We start from the raw sequence: 25,649 nt of genomic DNA, 5'->3' as shown, positions 1-25,649 counted from the left end.
TTAAGTACTGTAATAGGTACGGTAACGAAATCGCTGAAAATTGTTTCGAGATTTACATAAGTAGGGAGGAAATTACGTCAAATAGGAAACCTGAGACAGTATTTGATCATTTATTTAAAATGGTAAGATCGGTGATCGGTTTCAGGTTGAAAGTACTTTTTTCAATAGGCACAAATTGATTTCACGAATAAAGAAAAAGGAACAATAATACACATCACATAAGTTCAAAAATTAAGGGAATTTATTTCAAAAGTTTCTATCTTTATTAGTACAACTCTTTAAAAAATAGACTAATAAATTATTTTCTAAGTGGAATTACAAAACTCAATAGTTGAGCGTTAGGACGATAACATGAACCTGGGAAGATCCGCAAAGCTTTTTCATGCAATTATTTATCATTCATTATCATTGATTCAATTATTGGTCTAATTCTTTGAAAAAAATGACTTACAAATTACTTTCGAAGTAGAATTACGAAACTTGATGGCAGAGTGTTAGGGAGACAGCATGAAACTGGGAAGATCCGAATAGCTCTTCCCTGCAATGTGGGAAGTTTGAAGTGAAGATTCTAGAGGACCTGTCACATAACCAGGACTTCCAATCGTGTTTGAGGAGCCCAGTTCTTGGTAGATGAACGGGAAGTACTGCACTCTGTGGCTTGACCAGGCCTGCAGACAACAAATCCAATTAATTATATAAAATATTTTAATTGAAAGAAATAACTAAATATAAACATTATATAGTTTGAAGTGACACATAACCTAGATACATTTGGACTGTTGTATAAATTAGAATTGGAACCGTTTTGGGCGTGAGGCGTGAGCCTGTGGTACTTTTCTGTAAGTTGTGTAATTCTGAATGATTTAATAAATAAGTAAATTTATAATAATTGATACATATTCAATCCAATATCCAAGTATATGGGTTGTAGGGAGTTGACGAGATGCAAAGGAAAAAACGTGAACGTACAAGCCTCATTTCCATATTTGATAATGGTCTCACACGTGAGAAGACTTTGACAATAATGCAAGTTTCTATATTAAGGACTGTTGTTGATTATCTTGAGTGACTGTTGTAAGAATCCCATCACATCTCACAACAAATAAATTATTTTGAATAATCACTCATACCTGTATCTCAGATATTCGTCTATGGCCCGGTTTCATGGATTTAATATCTAATGGATAATTAATCCTATAGATTTTTATATACAGATTAATGATCCATTAGATAAATGTCCAAGAAACCGGACCTAAAGCCATAATTTCTGCTTTGCTAGTCAGAAGTGAATATTTTGTTCTTATAGGAGTGACATTTTTTAAATGAGATATTTTCAGTCTGCCAGGGCTTTGAAGATCTTTCTTGTATTGAACTGTCTGTTCAATACTCAGTCTGAGTACTTATATAGAATTCTTCACTTATATTGAACTCAAAGGTTTACTTCTTGCAACTAATTTACTTGTTTGTTAGAAATACTAAAGTAGAAAGGAAATTCCAAGTTGCAACAACTTACAATAGTCAGGTTTGCTCCTTCTTCAAAATTCTTTTGGAAAGTTATCACATTCGGTTTCTCTCCAGGTTCACCTTTGATGAAGCAGCTGAAAATTGGAAAACATTTTGAGACGAATACTATCAGGTACAAAACACGAAAATTAGATACAACAATTTTCAAGCTGATCAATTTTTGGGAGAAGATGTCAAGTAATATACGGTCTTGTGCGAAGATAATGGGAAGGAGGATACTAGGGCGACCATAGAGCCAACCACTTCCCTATACAGAGTGTTTACGAACTCCCTATCAATACTCTAGGGCTAGGGCATTGTTCCTGGGTAAGAAACTTATCTAAATATCATATTTAAATTGTCCGGAAGTCTCAGTTACTCACACAGCGGCCATTTTGCTTTTTTCACTTATTTTTTCTAAATAATGGTTGAACATACGAAATTGAAACTTTGCACAATCATTTATAACAACTGGACAAAGTTAAAAAAATAGTATATTTCGCACCTAGAGCAGAAAATGAGATTTTTGCGGCTTGAAATCGGTTTTCAAGTCTGAGGCCGTAGGCCGAGGACCAGAAAAGATTGAGAGCCGGAAAAACATTTTTTCCCGTGGTGCGAACGATATTTTTCACCACACTACAGGTATTGCTGACAAAATAAATAAAGAATACAAAATAAAGAATACTTGTTATCGTACCAATCTCTTGATTTTAGTGGTAGAATATTTGCAGTCAGGATTTCAGAATCTTTTGAAATTTCACTTGGAAACGGGCGTCGTCATCTTCAAGCATTTTTGAAAATTTGGAATGCGCTAATCAACAATAAATAATTGAATAAAAATGGTTGCGAAGCGAATGCTGAATTAGTTTGATTCGAAACTCGAACTGAAATCATGGCGACTTTGATGAAGAAAGTGGACACTCGCCCGATCTAGTGGATGACTTATTAGCTATGGACTTCCAAGCGGCTGGAAAGAGAACACTTTCTGGCCTAGACCGGAAAAGAAACCTGTTTCTTACGTCAGACGAGAGTCGTCTGCAAACAAAGTCTTTCAGATCTAAGTAGGGACTGGAAAACAGCTGCTTTCTGTGCAGTGTAGCGAAAATATATAATTTTTCAAATTCATAAACAAAATGGCGGCCACTTAAAATGTTGTTTCTTAAATAACTCAGAAACCGTTGGTTTTACAAAAAATAAAAGAATAACTTTTTTTAGTAAATTCAATTACCTATCGATTGATACCTGATTCTTTAAGATTGGACCAATATTAACTGAGATATGGCAGCTTTAGTGATAGGTATTAAATATGATATTTAGATATGTTTGTTACCCAGGAACAATTCCCTAGCCCTAGAATATTGGTAGAGAGTTCTTTAACACTCTGTATATTGAAATGCATCTTGAGAGTAAGGACATTGATGAAAATTTACAAATAATATGAAAATATTACTTCTGGTGTGTGAAATTAATATTTCGTATTTCCACCCCGATTTCAGCATCTATAATATGATAAATAACAGAATAATTGGCTTATACAAGAACGGGATAGGAAATTCATGAATGACACATCATCACGTCCGAAGTAATGGACTGATTAACTTGAAATTTTGCATTTAGATTCTCAATTCACCGAGGATGGTTATTATAGGCCTATTTTAAATTCTTCAAAATTTCAGTAGATCTAGTTTTTAATTATACCCTTGTGGAGCACAGGTTACCTGCTATAGTGAGGTCCATGTTATAATGGCATAGGAGAACAACGTTACCGATCATCTGACTTGTCAATGCTTTCTATAGACGGTAGCTGATACAGGTTTATCGATGTAATATTAACAGTTTATTCTTGTTCAAAATAATCAATTATATTTTATTAAGCAAGAAATTATACTTTTCTATAATTTCATAATGAATTTTCATAATTAAGATAGATATCAATTCTACATTGTTAAAAGAACAATGAATCATACTTTTCAATAATTTCATGATGAATTTTCATAATTAAGATGGAATATTTTGGTAATTAATTATTAGTTCAGCATTGTTAGAGGACGATCTGGCAACAGAGCAAAGTGAGAAAGAGATAGCGCTATCCGCTTTGTTGAACGATATCAATAACATTGTTAAACAAACACAAACACTGCCATTATAACGTGGGCCTCACTTTAGTCATGAGTAAAAACAATATCAATCATTTTGTGTTTCTTTACATAAAAGAAATGAAAGTGACATATGAATAAAACATAGCGTTTCGCCTACAAAAAAGGTGAATATTTCATTTGCTGATACTCGTGCAATGACTTACCACGGAGATACATGAACAGTTGTGGAGATGTTGGTGAGAAAAACAGCTATCAGATCGGAATCGTGGAAGGTTACAGCAAGATGTCTACCGCGGCCATCCCACACCATCTGGTTCACCTCACCACCGACTCTCACAACACTACACAAACAAATGAGATTATAATTGGACAATTAACAGTCAAAGTTACAATGGTGAAGTGATAATAACATTGATAATTTAGCATTTGATTGGGAATCAATCTGGTTCACCTCACCACCGACTCTGACAAGACTACACATACAAATTAGATTATGATTTGACAATTTAACAGTTAAAGTTTACAATGGATGAAGTGATAATAATATTGATAATTTAGCATTTGAATGAGGAATAAAACATCCTCAACCAGAAAATTGAAACATTTTTTTTACCTTTCTATTTAATTTTAGTGACAACACTATATAAACAAATGACATTATAATTGGACAATTTGAAAGATCTCCTAATGGTGAAGTGATAACTTTGATAATTTGACACCAGACGTGAGCCAGCCAGGTCACGACATTATTATTGTTATTATTATCAATATTACTGATAATTTAGCATCTAAAAACATCCTCAACAGGAAAATTAAAACATTTTTCTACCAAGATTCAATTTTGAAAATTATAGTTCAAATATCATTTGGTACTGGAAATTGCACTGAAATTTATGGAAGTGAAAAACATAACCGTAAATTTGAACATCTTATTTATGAAACTTGTAGAATACTTCTATTCTCAAGTGAAATTCAGTTTATACTGTCAGCATTCCTTATAGATTAAGATAGATATCAATTCTACATTGTTAAAAGAACAATGAATCATACTTTTCAATAATTTCATGATGAATTTTCATAATTAAGATGGAATATTTTGGTAATTAATTATTAGTTCAGCATTGTTAGAGGACGATCTGGCAACAGAGCAAAGTGAGAAAGAGATAGCGCTATCCGCTTTGTTGAACGATATCAATAACATTGTTAAACAAACACAAACACTGCCATTATAACGTGGGCCTCACTTTAGTCATGAGTAAAAACAATATCAATCATTTTGTGTTTCTTTACATAAAAGAAATGAAAGTGACATATGAATAAAACATAGCGTTTCGCCTACAAAAAAGGTGAATATTTCATTTGCTGATACTCGTGCAATGACTTACCACGGAGATACATGAACAGTTGTGGAGATGTTGGTGAGAAAAACAGCTATCAGATCGGAATCGTGGAAGGTTACAGCAAGATGTCTACCGCGGCCATCCCACACCATCTGGTTCACCTCACCACCGACTCTCACAACACTACACAAACAAATGAGATTATAATTGGACAATTAACAGTCAAAGTTTACAATGGTGAAGTGATAATAACATTGATAATTTAGCATTTGATTGGGAATCAATCTGGTTCACCTCACCACCGACTCTGACAAGACTACACATACAAATTAGATTATGATTTGACAATTTAACAGTTAAAGTTTACAATGGATGAAGTGATAATAATATTGATAATTTAGCATTTGAAAAACATCCTCAACCAGAAAATTGAAACATTTTTTTACCTTTCTATTTTAGTGACAACACTATACAAACAAATGACATTATAATTGGACAATTTGAAAGATCTCCTAATGGTGAAGTGATAACTTTGATAATTTGACACCAGACGTGAGCCAGCCAGGTCACGACATTATTATTGTTATTATTATCAATATTACTGATAATTTAGCATCTAAAAACATCCTCAACAGGAAAATTAAAACATTTTTCTACCAAGATTCAATTTTGAAAATTATAGTTCAAATATCATTTGGTACTGGAAATTGCACTGAAATTTATGGAAGTGAAAAACATAACCGTAAATTTGAACATCTTATTTATGAAACTTGTAGAATACTTCTATTCTCAAGTGAAATTCAGTTTATACTGTCAGCATTCCTTATAGATTAACATTGATGCTTCCCATTCAACCAATTCTGACAGTTTTAGTGAATCTCACTGGAGAATCACTTCGTACTGACATCATTACTTACAATTTAATGATTAATTTTTCAACTTATCAACTTTTAACGTTTTTAAACTTAATTCTAATATATTTTTCAATTATTTTTAATTATCAATGCTTTTCATCCAACAAATTCTGGCAGTTAAAGTGAACCCACTACAGAAAATTCAAACACCTCACAAATCGGAAGAGTAACAATAATTTTGTGCTGAGTCTGTAAAGCTAAATTCCTACACAACAGTGTTTGAAAGCTGTACCCTGTTTACACGTTGCCAGCTACTGGAACACGTCGGATGTGTTGGTGTAGTTCCACAGCGAGCGTGGTTTATGTGGTTTAAGTAGTGCAGATCTTGGTTTTTAAACAAATGACAGAAACTTATTAAACTTAATGGTCACTTATTAACCAATTTACAAGCAATACTACCAAACACGTGGTTGATGTTCCGGCCGGTGACTGGGACTGGTAGGCAACTGTTGCGTTTACACAGTGCCTGTAGGCTGGCGTCACTGAGGTTACGCGGTAGAGGGAGACGCTGGCGCGCCAGTAAAACAAAAATATTTGTTCTGCTGGAACTGCCAGCTGCTGGCTTCTCCAGTTACTGCCGTGAGCCGTTTACACAGTGCCAGTCGTTGGCATCCAGTGACTGGCTACCTTAACTGGCAAGCCGACTGGCACCGTGTAAATCAGCCTTAAGCTTAATCCGTTTCAGTCCGGCCGAGTGAGTATGAATAACTCATTGGAACTTATGTGAATGTTACTTGCACTGTTGATTTGATAATTTGATTATGTCTTGATTACTGTTGAATATTTGATTTTGATTTGACTGTTCACTGTCACTATTGTGTGGGAATTTAGCTTCATTATCTTCCTATCATTCTAGAATTTGTATCTGCTGTACAAATAAATAAAGTAATCACTTTATAAAATTTATAAAAATGCATAAATAAATAAATTGTAAAATTGAATGAGTAAATGAGTTCAGATAACAATAAAATTTTACACTGAACAGAGATGTGGAATTTCTCCTTATTAAGGTGGAATGATAGATATGTTGTCAATACCTCATTTTATTCCACATTTCACATAGTCATACCTATCTATATGGGCCAAACTCAAGTTCCAATACACTTAAGGCATCATCATCATCATTAGTGATCTGACAGAGATGTTCTCAGTTCAGTTCCACATAATTTATTTGATCTCAACTAAAGCTTCAATGCACCAAAGGCATCATCATTATCATTATCATCATCATAATCATCGTTATTTTTTTGTTAGACTGATTATGTGGAACTGACAACGTCACTTTCATAATAAATTTCATCACTTTCACCACGATAAATGAATTAATTAAATGAAAACATGAGACATACATAAATTATCAACTGACCGGTTGCCGGAAGGAACCGAGATGGCGGTGAGGTCGGCAACGCGCACAGCTCCCCGCCGGTCCTCAGTGGTGAAGACGGAGGCGATCTGGCCAAAGGTGAGCGCGTAGATGGTTGGCTCCAGGGAGGTGACGAACAACAGAGCAGAGCTGCAAGGAGACCAGCACGCGGACACCACGTGACCACTGGCCAGCGACCACCGCTCCGGCACCCACTGCTGCCAACTGCTCCATACTCTGACAACAGTTGGCAACAATTAGACAACACTACTAGTTGAGGAATCACTCTGAGCCCTGTCTAAGTAAACGTGTAAAATATGCTGACATTTAGCAGTATTGGACAACACTATAAGATAGACGAGTTGCGGAATTACTCTGAACCCTTCGACTGAGTGTCATTGTCAATATTGTAGAACCGTTCCATAATTACATAAAATCACACATATGTTGTCAAATTCTACACAGTTGAACTGTGTGGTCACGAAACCATGGTCGTGTACCGAATAAAACTGTATAGAATTTGACAATATATGTGTGTTTATATTTAAATCTAAACTCTGTCTATAAAAAAAAACGTTTTAGAATCTATCAACAATCAGTAGCATTACAGAACACTAGATAGACAAGTTCGGCACTTACTTTACACTCTGTCAAAGAGAAGAATGTGTGAGTAAAGATTGAAAACATTTGAAAAAGTGGGAAAATTGTAATTTATCACATGAAAATATAGATTTTTTAAAATTTGCAGTTAATGAATGAACCCGTTCATCCATGCACGCTTCCTTGCAGCACACGTCAAACAACTCTTTTATTCAGAAATCATGCATGAATAAGTTGAAATATGAACTAACAATGACCTATCTATGTTTCAAATCTCTGATTTTGTTGTTGATGTTGCCAAAGCGACATCAATATTCTGAAGGTGATACAAGTTGATGTATAGAGATGATAAGTATTCCTCTTCAAAGAAACCCTGATTCAATTTTCAATAGCCAAGATTAGAATAATGACGAATTTAGGATTTAAGGAATGAAGAATTCAGTACTTTATTAAGCTGGTTCCACTCAACGAATATTCGACAAACATGCCTTGCTGAAGAATTTGTTAAAGGACTCAAGAAACAAACATGATAAAATTTGCTCAAATTGTGTCAACAAGCATTTAAGCTTGTTTGTCAAACATTTGCTGAGTAATGTAAAAACACTGTTATGTAACAATTAATGTTTTATCAAGATAAAGTATACAAGGTAAGAATCCCTCTTAAAATAGACCTGAGTGAGCAATAAAACCGTACCGTAGTTTACAAAGAACTAGCTGATTTGAAACTTACAGCACAAGCTTTCAGAAACTGTTACAAGAGTATAAACTTTTACAATTTACTAGTGAAGTATTAAATAATAAATTATATTTTAGAAGTACAATAATTTTAAAAATAATTATATAACACTTATTATAAATAACAATGAGGAAGTCTGACTTGTTAATTGGAATTGAGGATTTAATAATAATTATTAGAATCAAATTAGAACAATTCTATGTTTTTGATTATTTATTGATAAGCATTTGAATAAATACAATTTCTCATTAATTTCCATCTTAGTTGTCGATTTAGTTACCTGAATACAAGCCGGCTGGTAGCAGCAAAGACTTTGCGGTTGTCTGGTGCCCAGGTGACCAGCGATATTCCCCCACCACCGATCCTCTTGAGGCAGGTGGCGCGCTCTGTCGACACCTCCCACACCATCATCAACTGGTTCAAGCGGCTGGCACTCACCAACAGGCTTCCCTGCAGCACACGTCAAACAACTCTTTTATTCATTAATCATGCATGAATAAGTTGAAATATTTATTTATTTATTTATTGATATACATATACATATAAAGGCTCACAGACAATACCATGAAGAGCCTTTTTTACACAATTAATAGATAACCATACTACATAATAATAAAAACTTAAAAGATGAAACATATTATGGAAAAAGATAAAGAAGAGAATAAGATAAAAAGTAAATCAAAAATTGAAATAATAATAAAAATTAATAATAAAGATAAAGAAAACAAAAAGAGTTTCAGCCAGAGCTCATAACATTTCATGACTCAAACGAGCTACAAGATAAATTCATTTCACAATTTTTCTTAAAGACATTAAATGAGTTCGAAAACGGATCTATATGTTCATTCAAAGTATTATATAATCTTAGACTTTTAATAAGAAATGAATTATAGTGATGAGTGGTTCTCACAAAAGGGATGTTGAACAATATATTTTTTCTAGGCCTAGCATAAGGTACATTGAAATTCAATAAATTTATGAATGATGGAATATGAACTTTATGATTTAAAATGTTGAATAATAGCAATAGAGCATTTACAGATCTGCGTAATTCTAGAGAGTGCACTTTAAATATCGATCTTAACTCACTAGTTGGAAAATTAAAGGGACAAAAGCAATTAAATTTTTTATGTATAAATGTCTCAGAATTCTATTTTGAATTTTTTCAATTTCATGAATGTCTGTCACATTATAAGGCCCCCAAACTACTGCAGCATATTCAAGTTTACTGCAAACTAGTGCATTGAATATTCTCAAACTAACATCACAATTAGTGAATGGTTTGGTATTGCGAAATATAAAACCCAGTAATTTATTAGCACTACCTAGGGTATAGTTAATGTGGTTCTTGAAATCAAGCCTTGGGTCCATGATAACTCCAAGATCTCGGATGTTATTAACACACTCAAGATTGTCACCTCCCAATGTATGGTGCTGAAAATTGAGAAATGCTACCTGCCAATGTATAAATGGTGCTGAAAATTTATCTGCCTTGTATACACCATGAATTTAGTTTTAGATACATTCAACTTGAGTCTGTTCTGACAACACCAAAGGTTAACTCGATCAAGATCGTCCTGCAATCTGACACAATCATCAATGCTTTTTATTGACCTGTAAAGTTTTACATCATCTGCAAATATCAGGATTTCAGATTCTTTAATGCAATCAGGGAGATCATTAATTAAAAGAAGAAACAAAAGAGGTCCAAGATTAGATCCTTGTGGGACTCCGGTGGGGTTATCATAGTTTTCAGATGTGTGATTATTGTACTTCACTTGGGAAACTCTATCAACCAAATAGCTACGAAATAATTCAATTAAGTCAGGTGAAAACTCGTACGTAATTAATTTATCTAATAATACATTAAAATTAACTGAATCAAATGCTTTCTTGAAATCTAAATATATTACATCTACACGACCTTGCATGTCAAGGTGAGAGGAAACAAACTGTGTGAAAGTCAGCAAATTACTCACAGTTGATCTACTGAACATGAAGCCATGTTGAAAAGGGGTTATTACATGCTTCACATGATCAAAAACTATTATGTATAGAGCAGATTCAAAGACCTTATCAGGAGAGTCCAAAATAGAAATAGGTCGAAAATTGGAAATTATATTTGGTTGACCTGATTTGAAAACTGGTGTTATACAGGCAGTTTTCCATTTCGTGGGGTATTTATTAGTTTTCAAAGATAAATTGAAAATAAATCGCAGTGGTTCAATAAGTATATTCTTACAACCCTTTATAATGTAGGCAGGAACGCCATCAGGTCCAACTGAACGCGTAGCCTTAAGTCCATCAACTGCGGAATTGACTTGATTGGCTGAAAGATATGGAATGGTAAGTACTGGTAAATCGAAATTACGATTACTGTTATTGTGGTTTACATGTTGAGCAGCTGCATTATCGCGATCACCTCCTATGACATCATAGATGGATGAGAAATAATGCGCAAATGCCTTTGGCACATCAGCACCAACATACTTAACCCCATACATTTCCAAACAATCGCCCTTTGATCTAGATTTCTTTTTACTAGCAATATAGTTCCAGAAATGTTTAATATTCGAATCTATATTACTCTGTAGATTAGCTATATAGTCTTTATAAGAATTATTGATTTTAATTTTAATAGTGGCTCTCAGTTCAACAAATTTACTACGGTAATATCTAGAAAAAGTCATTTTTCGTGCACATTTTTTTTTCTGCTTGATTAATTGAATAATATCTCTAGTAAACCATGAGGGGAATTTAGATTTGATTATTATATTAGATTTTGGTACATGCAATGAGAAGGATCTGTATATAATTTCATAGAAATGATCAACTGCTAAGTCAACATCCTGAAAGTGATACAGTGCGTGCCAATCCGAGTTACAGAGCGTCCGGTAGAGTTCAAGGAAGTTAGCTTTTTTGAAATTATAATAAGACGAGTATACAGGCAAAGGCAAGGGGGTATTTCTTAAAACAAAATTTACTCCTATACAAGGATGATGAAGATCCTCAGGGAGCAAAGGAACGTTTTCTCGCAAAACATCTACAGAAAAATTTGCAAGCACCAAGTCTAGAGTTTTGAAACTTGCATTCAATACATTGTTGTATGATTTCATATCAAAAAATGACATGAAATTGAACAATGCTCTGCATTTGTGTGAACCATTACTCAAATTATAGTTGAACCCATTAATTTCATTGATATTAAAATCACCCAACACTAAAACAGAAGACGAACAAACAACCTCATTTGTTTCGAAATAATCAAAAAAAATTAATATAGTCATCTATCCCAGCATTGGGAGAAAAGTAAACAATACATATATAAATAACCCTACCATTAATCAATGTTGATTTAACAAGCAACGATTCATACCTAGCACTTGCATTTCTAAAAATGAGTTGAGCTGACCATTTCGTGTTAACGGCCAAGAGAACACCGCCACCCCACCGTTTACCTGACATAATGCTATCTCTATCACATCTAAATACTCTATAACGGTAATCAAACAGTTCTCCATCATGAATTTCACCATTTAACCATGTTTCAGACAAGGCGACAAAATCGAACGAATCAGCTAACACAGCTTGGTACAGAGCATGTGACTTAGTACGCAAACCACGCGTATTCTGATAAATTAAACTAACAACACGAGAATCACTAATAACAATCTATACGGTATATACTTCTAGAGGAAAAACAATATCATAGCAATCAGAAACAGCAAAGCTGACAACAGAAACAAAATTAGATAAAGAAGATGATTCAAAAACAGAGCTATCAGTAATCAATTTAACGATAATCATATCAGTTTTTAGAATGCCGATAGAGCAATAGGACAACGAATCCAGATAACTATTGATTTAGACTGCATTATCAGCGAGCTTAGCAATGTCAATTTCAGATTTGATAGTATGAATCGTAGTACCTTCACTTTTTCTTATCCTAATATTGCCAGATCTGTCAATCCACAAAAATTTAAAATCACGTTCACTCTTTACCTTTTTAGCCTTCGCAAATAGAATTCTTTTACGTTGACTGAGTGATTGATAGATGTAGATGGGAGAGTCCATAGCCAAGCCCATGTGTCTAGTTGATAATGTTCTTTTAACACGACGCTTCGCCAAAAACGCCTCCTTCACTGTACGGCGAACGAAGCGTACGATTATCCCCGATGACGGCCTGTTATTTAGCGGCTTCAAGCGATGACATACATCAATCATATCCTCTGTTATTTTCAAGTCCAACGCTTTACCCACACCAATAACAGTCTGCGTCACGTCTTCATTTTGAGAGGTAGGAACGCCGAAAATCTCCAGGGTGTTAGATCTGGAGTACTGCTCAGCGTCATCAAGACGCTCCGACAATTCACTCACTCGCTTGGAAAGGTTTTGGTTTTCTTGACGCAGAGAATCAATGAGTTAATTCTGCTTCTCAATAATCAATAAATATGAACTAACAATGACCTATCTATGTTTCAAATCTCTGATTTTCTATCTGTGACCTAACTCTTCAATACTCTTTCATTTATAAATAATGCCAGAATAAGTTGAAATATTAATTAATGATGATATATCTCTTTGGCATTATCTGGTGAATATGCGGAATAAAACATAATTAGTTACCACAAACACATAATTGACCGAGCGAAGTGAGGTCTAAGATTCAAGTCGACGGTTTGACATTTCTCTTAATGTTTAAATGTCTGAATTTTTCAATGTTTATATTTTGCGCATTTACGGCGAAACGCGGTAATAGATTTTCATGAAATTTGACAGGTATGTTCCTTTTTTAATTGCGCGTCGACGTATATATACAAGGTTTTGGAAATTTTGCCTTTCAAGGATAATATAAAGGGAAAAAGGAGCCTCCTTCATACGCCAATATTAGAGTAAAAATCTGGTTTGGTGCAACTTTCCTTACCGTTATGAAAATTGATCACCTGACGCTAGTGTTCCCGCGTATCTCAAGTCTACTATTCAAAGATATGAGACAGCTGGTGATAGGTCAATAACGCTGGAGACACACAAGGTCTGCTATCTCTTCGTAGTGAATGATTTAATAGAACCAACAGTTGCCAACAGTTTGCAATTGCTTATTTTCAATTTTAGGTGGAAATGTTACTGGATATCAATTGCAGAGATTTTCATGCTCAATCTTTTCCACTTGAAATTTTTTGTTTAAATTGTATATATGAAGGCTGATAGTTGAGAATCTAAAATCAAACTTTGCATAGAGGGGGCAAAGCTCCTGAAATTTTAACAGATATAGGACTTATTGCAGTTGATAGAGCTTATCAATGACTATTTCAGGTATGAATTCGAGAAAATCGCGAAAAACCCTGTTTTTGACATTTTCGCCATTTTAGCCGCCATCTTGGATTGCATTTGATTGAAATTGTTCGTGTCGGATCCTTATAGTGTAAGGACCTTAAGTTTCAAATTTCAAGCCATTCCGTTAACTGGGAGATGAGATATCGTGTACACAGACGTACATACACTCATACACATACACACACACACACACACATACAGACCAATACCCAAAAACCAAATTTTCGGACTCAGGGGACCTTGAATCGTATAGAAATTTAGAAATTGGGGTACCTTAATTTTTTTCGGAAAGCAATACTTTCCTTACCTATGGTAATAGGGCAAGGAAAGTAAAAAGTATGAATATAATATCCATCTGGACCATCTGAAAAAAGTTATCAACGGAGAGGAATAAAGTGTTGCTACAGGTTTGATTAAACATTTATTATGAATGATCTTACGCAATTTGTAGATAGTATTAACAGTGTTAGGGAATGTGAAAGTACCGATGAATACTTGAACTATATCCAGCCCCTTAATTATGAATTGAATATTTTTAGTTTAAATATAAGAAGTTTGAAAAGAAATTTTGATCAAATTCTCATTATTTTGAACAGCATGAGAACAAAATTTGAGGTTCTAATTTTTACTGAAACCTGGACTTCTGAAGAAGAAAAATCACTGTTAAACATTAATGGCTATAATTTATATATAAAAAGTAACTCCTTGAATCGTTCAGATGGAATTGTCATGTATGTAGCTAATAGTATTTCCTCGAAAAAAATTGATAGTCCAAACGAATATCCTTTCTTAGCTGTTGAGCTGCAAACTAAAAATAATAAATATTTAGTAACATCCGTTTATAGATCTCCTAGTATAAGTATACCTTTATTTATAGAACAACTTGATAATTATATGAATGGTTCATGCTTTAATTTTGATTATTCATTAGTGATAGGTGATGTAAATATTGATTTGTTATGTAACTCTAAAAAAACGCATGATTATTTGTCTATTATGAGTTCGCATGGGTTTGAGTCCTTTGTCAATAGAAAAACTCGTCCTGCTTCAAATACTTGTTTAGACCATATTTTTTCTAAATCCAAACATAATGACTCATTAAAAACTGCTGTATTAGAAATGTCAATTACTGATCATTATGCGACTGCTCTTCACGCATCAATTAACAAAGATGTTTGTTCTCGATCTAGTAAGCCATGTAAGTTTATTGAAGTGAGGAATGTTAATAAATAAAAGTTGTTAGAGGAGAGTGCTTTAATGAATTGGGAGATTGACGCGAATAGAAGTATTGAAACATTAGTAAATGAATTTGTAAATAATGTAAAAACGTGCATCAGTAGAGCAACAGTTATTAAAAAGGTTAATTTAACTAAAAAACATTTGAAACCTTGGATGTCCAATGGAATTCTAAAGTCCATAACTATAAGAGATAGATTATATAAAAGATTGAAAAATGAACCATTTAATGTAGAGCTGAGAAGGAAATTCCTGTCTTATAGATCTAATTAGAAAAGCAAAAGGTTTATATTATCAATCAGAAATAAATAAAGCTCAAGGTGACCCTAAGAAGATATGGTCTGTGATAAATCAAGCAATTATTGGGGTAAATAAGAATTCACAATTACATGTAAATCAAGATCTTAATGCTTTGAATGACTATTTTGTGAATGTAGGTATAAATCAAGCGCAGGAAATTGATATACATGGACAGAATGAAGATCAATATTTGGAACAAACAATAGATATTGAAAATGCATTTAATTTCAATTTTGTTACTGAAACAGAAATCAAGGAAGTAATCAAAAGTTTGAATGATAATAAGGCACCTGGATGGGATAACATATCCAACAGCGTGCTAAAACTATTAACTGACACAATCTCTAAACCTCTTTCAGAAATTTTCAATTGTTGTTTTTCATCTGGATACTTTCCCTTGCATTTCAAGCATGCAAAAGTTATTCCTTTACACAAGGGGGGGAGTAAAGAAATACCTCAAAATTATAGACCAATCAGCTTGCTAAGTTCTATTTCTAAAATTTTCGAAAAATTGGTAAAGAAAAGATTAGTTGAATATCTAGATGTTAATAAAATCCTTGATAAGAGGCAGTTTGGTTTCCAACTTTGTAATTGTATTTAAGACTTTGTAATTGTATCGGCGGGTTCAAATGACTTACATCGCGGTGAACCGTTCAAGTCGACGTTAAACCAGGCAGTCCAGTCTCTTGCTGATATAAACATTCAGACTAATGTCCTGTTATGCAGTGTACCCTATCGATACGATGATTCTACTCTCAATGAAAATATCTGTAATGCAAACTTGTACTTATCCAGTGCGGTGCGGAACTATACAGGTAGACTTAATATTGACTACATGGATATTAATGCGTTCCTCGTCAGATCTCATTTTACGCGACACGGGCTTCATCTCAACCGGCGTGGGAAACGGACTCTCGTCAACCGACTGACGAATTTTGTGAGAGACTTTTTCAATGCTCGCCCTGCATCCTCGAGAGCCGAATTATTAGCGGAGAAACACAATTTACTTACGCGCAACTCTCACAAGTCACCTGACTCTCCTGTCTTTCAATGTCTAGGATCATATCCAGTCACACCCAGCTCACCAGCCCCTCTCCGCGCGCAAAATTCAGTCATCTCTGTACTGACAGAGAAATCACCTTCAGTTGAAACCATCATCCCGATCTCCTATCAATCACAGGATGAAAACAATTTTTTAGTCAGTTCTCCAAACAATCCAGCTCGTTTTTTAAACGGAACATTTTAGATTCTAAAAATAATCCTAATATTTTTTCTCTTATGTATTGTAATGTTCAATCTCTGAATAACAAAATCACTGAGATCGAGATGATAGGTCAAGAGAGGAATTTCGATGTGCTTTGTCTTTCTGAGCACTGGTTAAGGAAAGAAATCATAGATCTAGTACAGATAAGTGGGTTTCTGTTGTTAACTACCTTTTGCAGAACCTCTTTAAAAAATGGTGGGGTTGCTATATTTATTTCCAACAAGTATTCGGACCATGTCCAGCCTCTTGATTTGTCATCTCATTGTCTTGAATTACACCATGAATTTGCCGGAGTTATTGTTAAAAAATTAAAACTTCTCATCATAGTGATATATAGATCGCCTAATGGTAACCTGGAATTATTTTTCAGTGCTTTGGAGAGACTAATTTTATCTCTGAATAAATATAAGAAAAATAAATATAATATTATCGTAGGTGGAGACTTTAATGTAAATATTCTATCAATGGATTCTAGAAGGTCAGATTTAATAAATCTATTAAAGTCCCTGGATTTACATCTGACAAATTTTGAGGCAACAAGACATAATTCTGCACTAGATAATATAGCTACTGATTTAAATCCTGAAGATTTTAGTGTTAAGGTTGACCCGCTAGCACTAGGTGATCATGATGCACTATGTTTCTTTGTGAGATCAAATTTAAATTCGGGAAATTCTGGTAAAAAACAGAGTTTGCAGCCACAGAGTTTCAGGCCAATAACCTCAAGGGCATTGCACTGGTTTTGCTATAGACTTAGTTTGGTCGATTGGACTAGAGTAACCATTCATGACAGGGCTGAATACAATTTTAATGCATTTTTCAATATGTTTAACGGTTTGTTCTTGGACTCATTTCCAGTTGTCAAACGTAGACCGGATATTTCCAATAAATCTAAGGCTAAAAAGTTTCTCAATTCACCGGCTCTGAACATACTTAAGAATTACGTTTTGATTGCCTACTATAAACTGAAAAAAGAAGGTACAGAATCAGCTAGGTTGACTTACAATAGTATTAAAAAGCTATACAGAAGTGAATTGAAAGTGGCTCAGTTAAACCACAATGCGAATTTGATTGAAGCAGCTAACAATAAATGCTCAGCAGCTTGGAAAATTATTCGAAATAATTCCAAGCCCGCTAAATCTACCGCTACTTCTATCTCAGCAAAGGAATTCAACAAACACTTTATCAGCTCCATTGAGAAAATTTATAAAGATATTGAGCCGTCACAAATTTCTGCTGTTGACCTGCTGAACTCTTCCCCAAAAACGCAGGCAACTTTTGTAATAAAAGAAGTAACCTGTATTCAAGTCCTCGAAATAGTTTCTAGAATGAAGTCTTCCACCACCAAAGACATATATTCTCACTCTAGCTCCCTTATTAAAGAAGTAATTGAATTCATTTTACAGCCGCTCACCACAGTTTTAAATGCATGTATAAAATCATCAGTTTTTCCATCCTTGCTGAAACATTCAAGAACCATCCCGATTCATAAGAAGGGTGACATAAATTTTCCAGATAACTTCAGACCAATCTCCATCCCACCTATCTTTGGAAAAATCCTAGAATATATTATCGCAACCCAACTCTATGACTTCCTTGAATTAAATTGCTTGTTTACAGATTCCCAGTATGGTTTTAGAAAAGGGAAGTCAACAATAGACGCTGTGCAATCAGTTATAACCGAAGTTGAGGAGGGCTTTAATAGTAAAAAATACACAGGATTAATTCTATTCGATCTAAGTAAGGGATTTGATGTCGTGGATCACTGCATCTTGTTGAATAAATTACAGTTTCTTGGTGTCCATGACAATACTCTTAAACTTTTAGAATCCTATTTGGAGGGTCGTACTCAGTCAGTGTGTATTAACTCAAATATTTCTGAGCCACTTAATGTACCACACGGAGTACCTCAAGGGTCCATACTGGGACCGTTATTGTTTCTAGTGATGATGAATGATATAGGATTGAATATTTCATCTAAAATAGTTTGCTATGCTGATGATTCATCTTTGGTCACAAACGATGTGGATCTGGGTGTCCTCCATCAAAAAATGTCTAGCTGTAAGGGTGAGGCTTCAGACTGGTTTAGAGCAAACCGCCTGTTTCTAAATACAGCCAAGACTCAAACATTGGTGCTTGGACTCAGAAAGATTAGTGAGGGAGTAGATAGTGCAAAGCTTCTGGGCATAACATTAGATCAGAAACTTACATGGATACCCCATATTGAAAGTGTTTGCTCAAAATTAAGTAGGGTTTTATATCTCCTTCGCAGTCTTAAGGACTGTGTTCCTTCAAATTACCTGAGAATGTGCTACTTTGCCTTTTTTCAAAGCGTTTACACGTATGGTTTAGTCTTATGGGGCTGCGCCCCAGAGGTTCAAAAAGTATTCTTGCTCCAGAAAAAAGCTATAAGAATTATATGTAACGCTACTTATCTGGAGCATTGTAAGCCATTGTTTATAAAGGAGAAAATTATGACAGTGCACAGTTTGGTAGCTTTCAAACTTCTCCTCCAGATAAAGAATAATTTAGGTTCTTATAGCCGCAGAGTTGACATTCACTGTCATAATACTAGAAATAAGACAAAAATAGATATACCATATACAAGACTCAAAAGAATATCAACAAGTCCAAATCAAGTTTCATTGAAATTATTCAACACATTACCCGAGATAGCCAGGAACCTACCAATGCCAATTTATAAGAAAAACCTAGAGCGCCTACTATTGAATAATCCTTTATACTCAATTTCAGATTTCTTCCAACTACCAGTGAAGGACTATTTTCAAGTCAAATAGGTAGTGAAATAATTCAATAGGCTACTAATCATGTAAATGTACTTAATTGTTCTTCCTCAGTTTTTCATCTAATGCAAGACAATTTTGTATTTATTCGATACATTGTTACTTTTTCTGTATTGTCAAATCAAATCGTACTAAGTGTAACTTTCACTGTATAATTCAAAACTTAATCACAATTGAAAGAGTTGATAGCACCCTATCCCGTAGAAGTATTTCATATTTGAGAAATAAACTCTATAATAAAGTTCCAAGAGGATGGTTGATAAAGAAGCCTAAAATAAAAGATTTCCATACCTGGGTGAAAGAAAATTATTTTTATTCAATTAATGATTTGGTTTAATATTGATTGATGTTGTATGAATCTTAAATTCAGCTTTATGTATATCTTTAATTTATTGTTATTTCTTAGAATAGAATATTTAGTTGGTTGAATGTTAATTACTGTTAGCCTATATTATAATATTGTAGGATCATTTTATATATTAATATTAATGTATAAGTGAATAAGTTATATTAAGACTCCACGTCGGCGTACAAGTTTTCTTTTGCCGACGTGTAGCACAAAGTTGTCAATTTCCTTTCAGTTGTATTCTGTATATATTTTTGTGCAATAAACGATTTGATTTGATTTGATAATAAACATATAGAAAATGACATGTGTTCTCTTGGCAAAAGACTGAGGGTTTCACCTTTATGTAAACAATTGTAATTCTACTCATTTACTTTTTTCATTTGCCTTTGTTCAGATATCTTTATAGAAAAGTAATTCATTGCGATGAAATGCATTCATAGAACTGTTTAAGAATAGATTTGTTCAATGACGATAAAAAGTAATAGGTTCAATGACAATAAATAGTGTACATTAAAACCTTCCAGTTGCAAATTATATTATATTGAGAGAGGTCAAATATTGCAAATACGAGACCATCTTGTTATAGAACTGACTAGAAAACTATTTCTAATTTTTGAATCAGATCATTGTTTGTAGAACATACTAGAAAAACTATATCTCATTTGTGAATCAGATTATTGTATTGTAACTCACATCGGCGCTGAAAGCGATACTCGATATTTCTGTGTGATCTTTTCTCTGCAAGAGCACAGCTGTTGACGAAGATGGTCGCATAACAACCGAATTCGGATCCACCGTCCAGATCAGTATTCCTGAGGCGCATCCCACAGCCAAATCAGATGTACTCAGTGGTCTGCAAAGCAACAAATCGATTCATCAACATTATACTAATCTGATGATAATAATTATAATATCTGGGATGATAATCTGTACTATACAAAATAATAGTACACGAAAGATCGGGAAATGTGGTTCCACGCATCTTCTAATCTGAACTAGAGAACTAATTAACATGAAATTTTGAAGATTCATTCTGAATTTAATTAGGTTGGTTATGGGCCTAATGACATATAGGTGTTTTTGAATATTGTATAGAGGTCATTACTGATTTTTTTTAATAACGTTGAAGCTTTTCAATTGAAGATTTTTTGAACAATTTTGGATCATGTACAAGTTTACTATATCTATCCATCTATAATTTATTCATTTATTTATTAGGTTAGCAGTAACAATCGGGAAAGAAAAAACAGGCTATTGCCCGAAATTTCCAAATTTAGTTTCAAATCGTCCAAATATTACACATAGGTTATAATATAATGAAGGAAAGAATTTGCATACACACGTAAGTGATTGGAAATATACAAATGACGCATCATCACGTCTGAAATACTCAACTGATTAACTTGAAATTTTGAATAAATATTCAGAATTTACATAGGATGGTCATAGGTCTATCTTCAATAGAAGACAATTGATTCTAATGTGATAATGAAAACAGATTCAGTTTACACAATTATTATAAACGCCCAACCAAACATACTTTTCTGTAAATGATTCTGTGGTGTACGCGCAACTCACAAATGAAAGACTGCGGGTTCGAGGCCAATCAAAATCATATTTTGTTGCTGAGATTTTTCAACTCCGATGAAGATTATCCACGTAATTTTAAAAAAATAATAAATAATTCATTTTTTTATGTTTCGTGGAAATAGAGTAATTGCATTTCACAATAAAAAATTTTCTCCAGTGCAAAGCACGGGTTACCTGATAATCATTGATAGCAGGTATCAATTGAATCAAATCATGGTCAGGTAATCATTTAATCAAGTATAGTAAAAACTTCCAATTCCATATTGGTTAAAATTGAAATTATAGTATGGAACCAATATATACATTTTGATAAATTCTTGGAGCAATTCTTTAAACTTGGTAGCAAAATGTATAAAATGTAGATAAAGCTGACCTCCAAGCTAGACAGGATACGTTTCGTTGCACTTTGCATTTGAGCAGAGGAACCAGTTTGGTGTGAGATGAGAACACTCTGACCGAATCATCCCGGGTGGCCAGTGCTATCTTCTTGCAATGAGGATGCCATTCAATACAAACAATACATTCTTTGCCGCCTGGTTGCTGCTGTATTTCCGTATCCTGCAAAAAACAATCAAAGATAGACATTGAAAAGTGAAAAAGCAACGATGAAATTGAAAAGTGATAGTGAAAAAGTATTCATAGACTGATGATAAATAGGAGAGTAAGAGACTTTCTTATTTATTAGTTTTGAAATCAGTAGAATATTCAGAAAAAAATAAAGACTCCAATATTTAAAGAGTAATATAAAGACTCTGTATTCATAAAACATATAAAAAGTAATAATATAAAAGAGTAATATAAAGAATATTATGTATTTCCCGATACAAAGACTCCAATTTATTTGAAAATGCTTTCAATATGAACTGAGTCTAATTGAGAAAATACTGTATGGGAGAGACCTGACTAAGTAAATACTGTGCATATGACAAAATAGTTTTGTGAGCTAGTTCAATAAATCATAATACGAAAATTGTGTGATAATAGTATACAAAAGTGAAGTTGAAAAACAAACTTGAATCAGTGAATAGTTGAGCTGAAGAAATAAAATATCAGTTAATTTCAGTTATTAACATCACATAATTCAATTTATTTTTTCTCCAAATTCTAATATTAGAGTCAGTAAATTTTACTGTATACGTAAGTATAAAAGAAAGGATGAATTTAGAAAAGATTGGCAAAGGATAAGAGAAAGATATGCCAGGATATGATATACAGGATAGTAATTTGTAAAAAATGAACCGAGACTTTAATCACCTCGAGCTGGAGTTAGGTAACAGAATGGTAAGCAAATAAATATATGAATGTAATAATTAATTAGCGTACCTTTGAAGATAGAAGAGGAATGCGTGAACATATCCTATTGACCTTATTCATTAGAGACAAAGTTTGGATACTGCAGAATTTTAATAAGCTATTAACATCTTCCTCAGACTGAGCAGCTATTTGTAGAGCTTCTCGAAACCCATTCTCATACCTAGAAGAGATTCAAGTGGCATCAAATAGATTTAATCATACACAAACGATTAATAATATTCACAGATATTATCTTAAAATGTATGAATTCAGGGCTACTTATATTTATTTATAAAATAGAATTATAGAACCTTTTTTGAAATTAATAAAATAATAGATTAAGGATACAAATTATAACAACTAGTTTCAGTGATCCACACCATCTTCAGGTTTGAAAAAATAATTTTAAATACTAGTTTTAATTTGTATTTTTAATATATTTTTTGTTAATTTAAAAAATGGTTACTATAATTCTATTTTATGAATCAAATATATTAGTACAATTTATCAGTGTTATAAAGGCAAGACTTATATTTTTTTGTGCTCAATATTATTATGCATCATGCTATCTGGTTTTCTTGTTTCTAAATTGAAATTTTACTTATAACAATATTTCTAATTCAAGGTTTCACTTTCAACTATATATTTTGCTTAACATTTAAAATATGATTGTAGATTAGGTTACCTAACCATATTTCTTCATTGTATATTGCTCAATATCCTATAGTTCAACTGTTCTATTTTGGAAATGATGCTTGTAAACAAATTAATAAAGAAAATGCTTTTATTAACAAGTTGAATAATAGAAGATATCGATTAACTAAATCTACATTATATGAAAGCGAAGTGGTAAAAATCTGTCTAGTCATCCCTAGATTTAAAAAAAACTATTGAATCAAATCTAGGAATTGGACAGGAATGTTAAATAACGTGAGTGAGAAACGGAATGATATTAGATTAAAATATGATAATAAGAATGTTGCCATACCACGCATTTTGTAATCTCTTCCAAATATTTTCTGTTACTGGAAGGAACACGTTTATATTAGAATGAGCAGCAGCATTGTGTAACATATCTCTTGTTATAACGACTTCCGGTAAGTTGTCCACCTGGAAAAAGTTTTATCAACTGTATATTTTTTGACAATCATGTGATGATCATCTATGTTCATTTGAAAAAAAATGATATCATGTTTAAGTGAAAATAACACATGAAGTTTTAATTTTACAATAAGCTAATTAGTCACAATATACTGTATTGGAATTTTCCTTGTCCTGCACAACAGGAAATATTGAAAGAAATTGATACTGAAAATATTTAATGTTGAGCATAAAGATTATTAGAAGTGTTGACTTACTGCTTTTGTATAGAGATGCAGATTTACAAACTCTGGAAGACAATATATGAGACGACCTTCGGTTTCACATAGAGGTACTGAGTCACCAGAGGGCGGAGGTGGAAAATGCTCCAGTGAGCATATCCTATTCAAAGATTCTGCAATATAAAAAAAGATAAACAATACATTTATGAAACCTATTGATTGATTTATCAAAATTGAGTTACTTCTAGACGTATGAGGGATATGAGTTTAAATAATACCTTAAAAATGATACTGAATTATCATCAATCAGTGCTTCTCAAGTCCTCATGTTGCATGACCACAAAAGGTTTTTACATGTGCGTGGTTAATGATAAGTACGCTGGTGAATTGATGAGATGTCGTTTATTTGTTCAATTTCATGTTAACAATTCAATCAAATTTTATGTGGGTGCCTTTTTGACAGCCTATATCTAGGGTAACGCCTACGTTTCTGGAAGTAGCATCATAGTATGATGAAAAATCCTCTCAATGGTCCTTCTTTACGAAACACTCGCGTCCCCATTTGGGCGCCTGTGTAGTAGACATGCAAGCGCACGCCGTGGAGACGTATAAAGTTGGGAACGAGTATTTTTCCTGGTTTGTAGATGAGTTGAATGATACATCCGGGCTTTGCCAGGCCCAGTACCGCCGGAATGGTGGTTCCACTCAATGCAGGCTAAACTACTCCATGATACTCGCCTACCGACTTGGCACTGACGTTGGGTATTAGTTCGGATATCACACCTTACGTGTGGTTCGCGGCCAGTCTATATCTCACTGTTGGAACATGTATTACTTTGGCGTCTAGTGTTATAACCTTTTAACCTACGGATAAAATACTAGCGTAAGCGTAAATCAATGGACACCTTTTCAAATTTTTGGTTGTAATAGATTTAGTATTTTATTCTGATGATAAAATCATACAAATTTGCCAACGATCATTTATCATTGATATAAAAAAATGCTAACCTTACATTTTATAACAAGTTTCACACACTTCCGAATTATTATAAACTCAGTGAATTTTGCTTTGCCTGCAAGACAGGATTGCTTTGACAGTAAGCCTGAATAACACTTGGGCCAATCAATATGAAGCGTTTTTTTCAGGCATTTATAGACGAGTCAGGACAGGAATCTCAGTTCACCGGGAAAAATTGTGCTGTGCCTGTTGGTTTTTTTCTATTCATTTAAATAAATTGTGTTCTGTGTATCATTAAATAAATAAATGAAAGTTGAGCTTTTATACATTTTTTAGACTTAACAGTAGACAAATCAATGATCTTAATTGTAAGGCTAAATATTGAAGGTCTAAAATAAGATACCGTATTTTTTGTGAAAATTCTAGACTAAATTTTTACTCATGTGCAAAACAAATTTATAAGAAAAGCAGTTCAAATAAACATTACCTGTGATATTCATTGTTTGATTTAATGAGAAAATTATAAATCCACTGGAAAACAAAACCGTTTGACAGCTTTTAATAAGTCATTTCTTTTTACAATCAAGTTTCAACGGTTATAACTAACATAACCTTAAAACCTGCTGTCTGCTTTGGCGCTTGGC

The 25,649-nt window shown here is 33.4% G+C and overlaps 1 protein-coding gene across 1 annotated transcript; it reads right to left on the bottom strand.

The window, feature by feature from the left end:
* Window positions 1–219: 219 nt before the first annotated feature.
* On the bottom strand, window positions 220–25,649 carry LOC111056711 (aladin). Its single transcript, XM_039431957.1, has 11 exons — window positions 25,493–25,649; window positions 24,084–24,220; window positions 23,714–23,835; window positions 22,756–22,906; window positions 21,806–21,990; window positions 20,536–20,695; window positions 8,836–9,005; window positions 7,223–7,456; window positions 4,988–5,125; window positions 1,514–1,598; window positions 220–668 (listed from the first exon to the last, which is right to left on the bottom strand). Exons 1-11 carry the CDS (start codon window positions 25,503–25,505, stop codon window positions 495–497), a joined length of 1,569 nt encoding a protein of 522 aa, XP_039287891.1. The 5' UTR covers window positions 25,506–25,649; the 3' UTR covers window positions 220–494.

This window comes from Nilaparvata lugens, chromosome 1, assembly GCF_014356525.2.
Source record: "Nilaparvata lugens isolate BPH chromosome 1, ASM1435652v1, whole genome shotgun sequence".
In the NCBI taxonomy this organism is placed as follows: domain Eukaryota; kingdom Metazoa; phylum Arthropoda; class Insecta; order Hemiptera; family Delphacidae; genus Nilaparvata; species Nilaparvata lugens.
This window is presented reverse-complemented; position numbering and strand designations above follow the sequence as displayed.

What these genes read in the sequence shown, in the direction of transcription:
- LOC111056711 (XM_039431957.1), bottom strand. An exon ending in TGCATCTCTATACAAAAGCA is followed by an intron (nt 23,836 to 24,083) that starts GTAAGTCAACAC and finishes AACTTTTTCCAG; the next exon opens with GTGGACAACTTACCGGAAGT. An exon ending in TTCCTCTTCTATCTTCAAAG is followed by an intron (nt 21,991 to 22,755) that starts GTACGCTAATTA and finishes TGTTTTTTGCAG; the next exon opens with GATACGGAAATACAGCAGCA.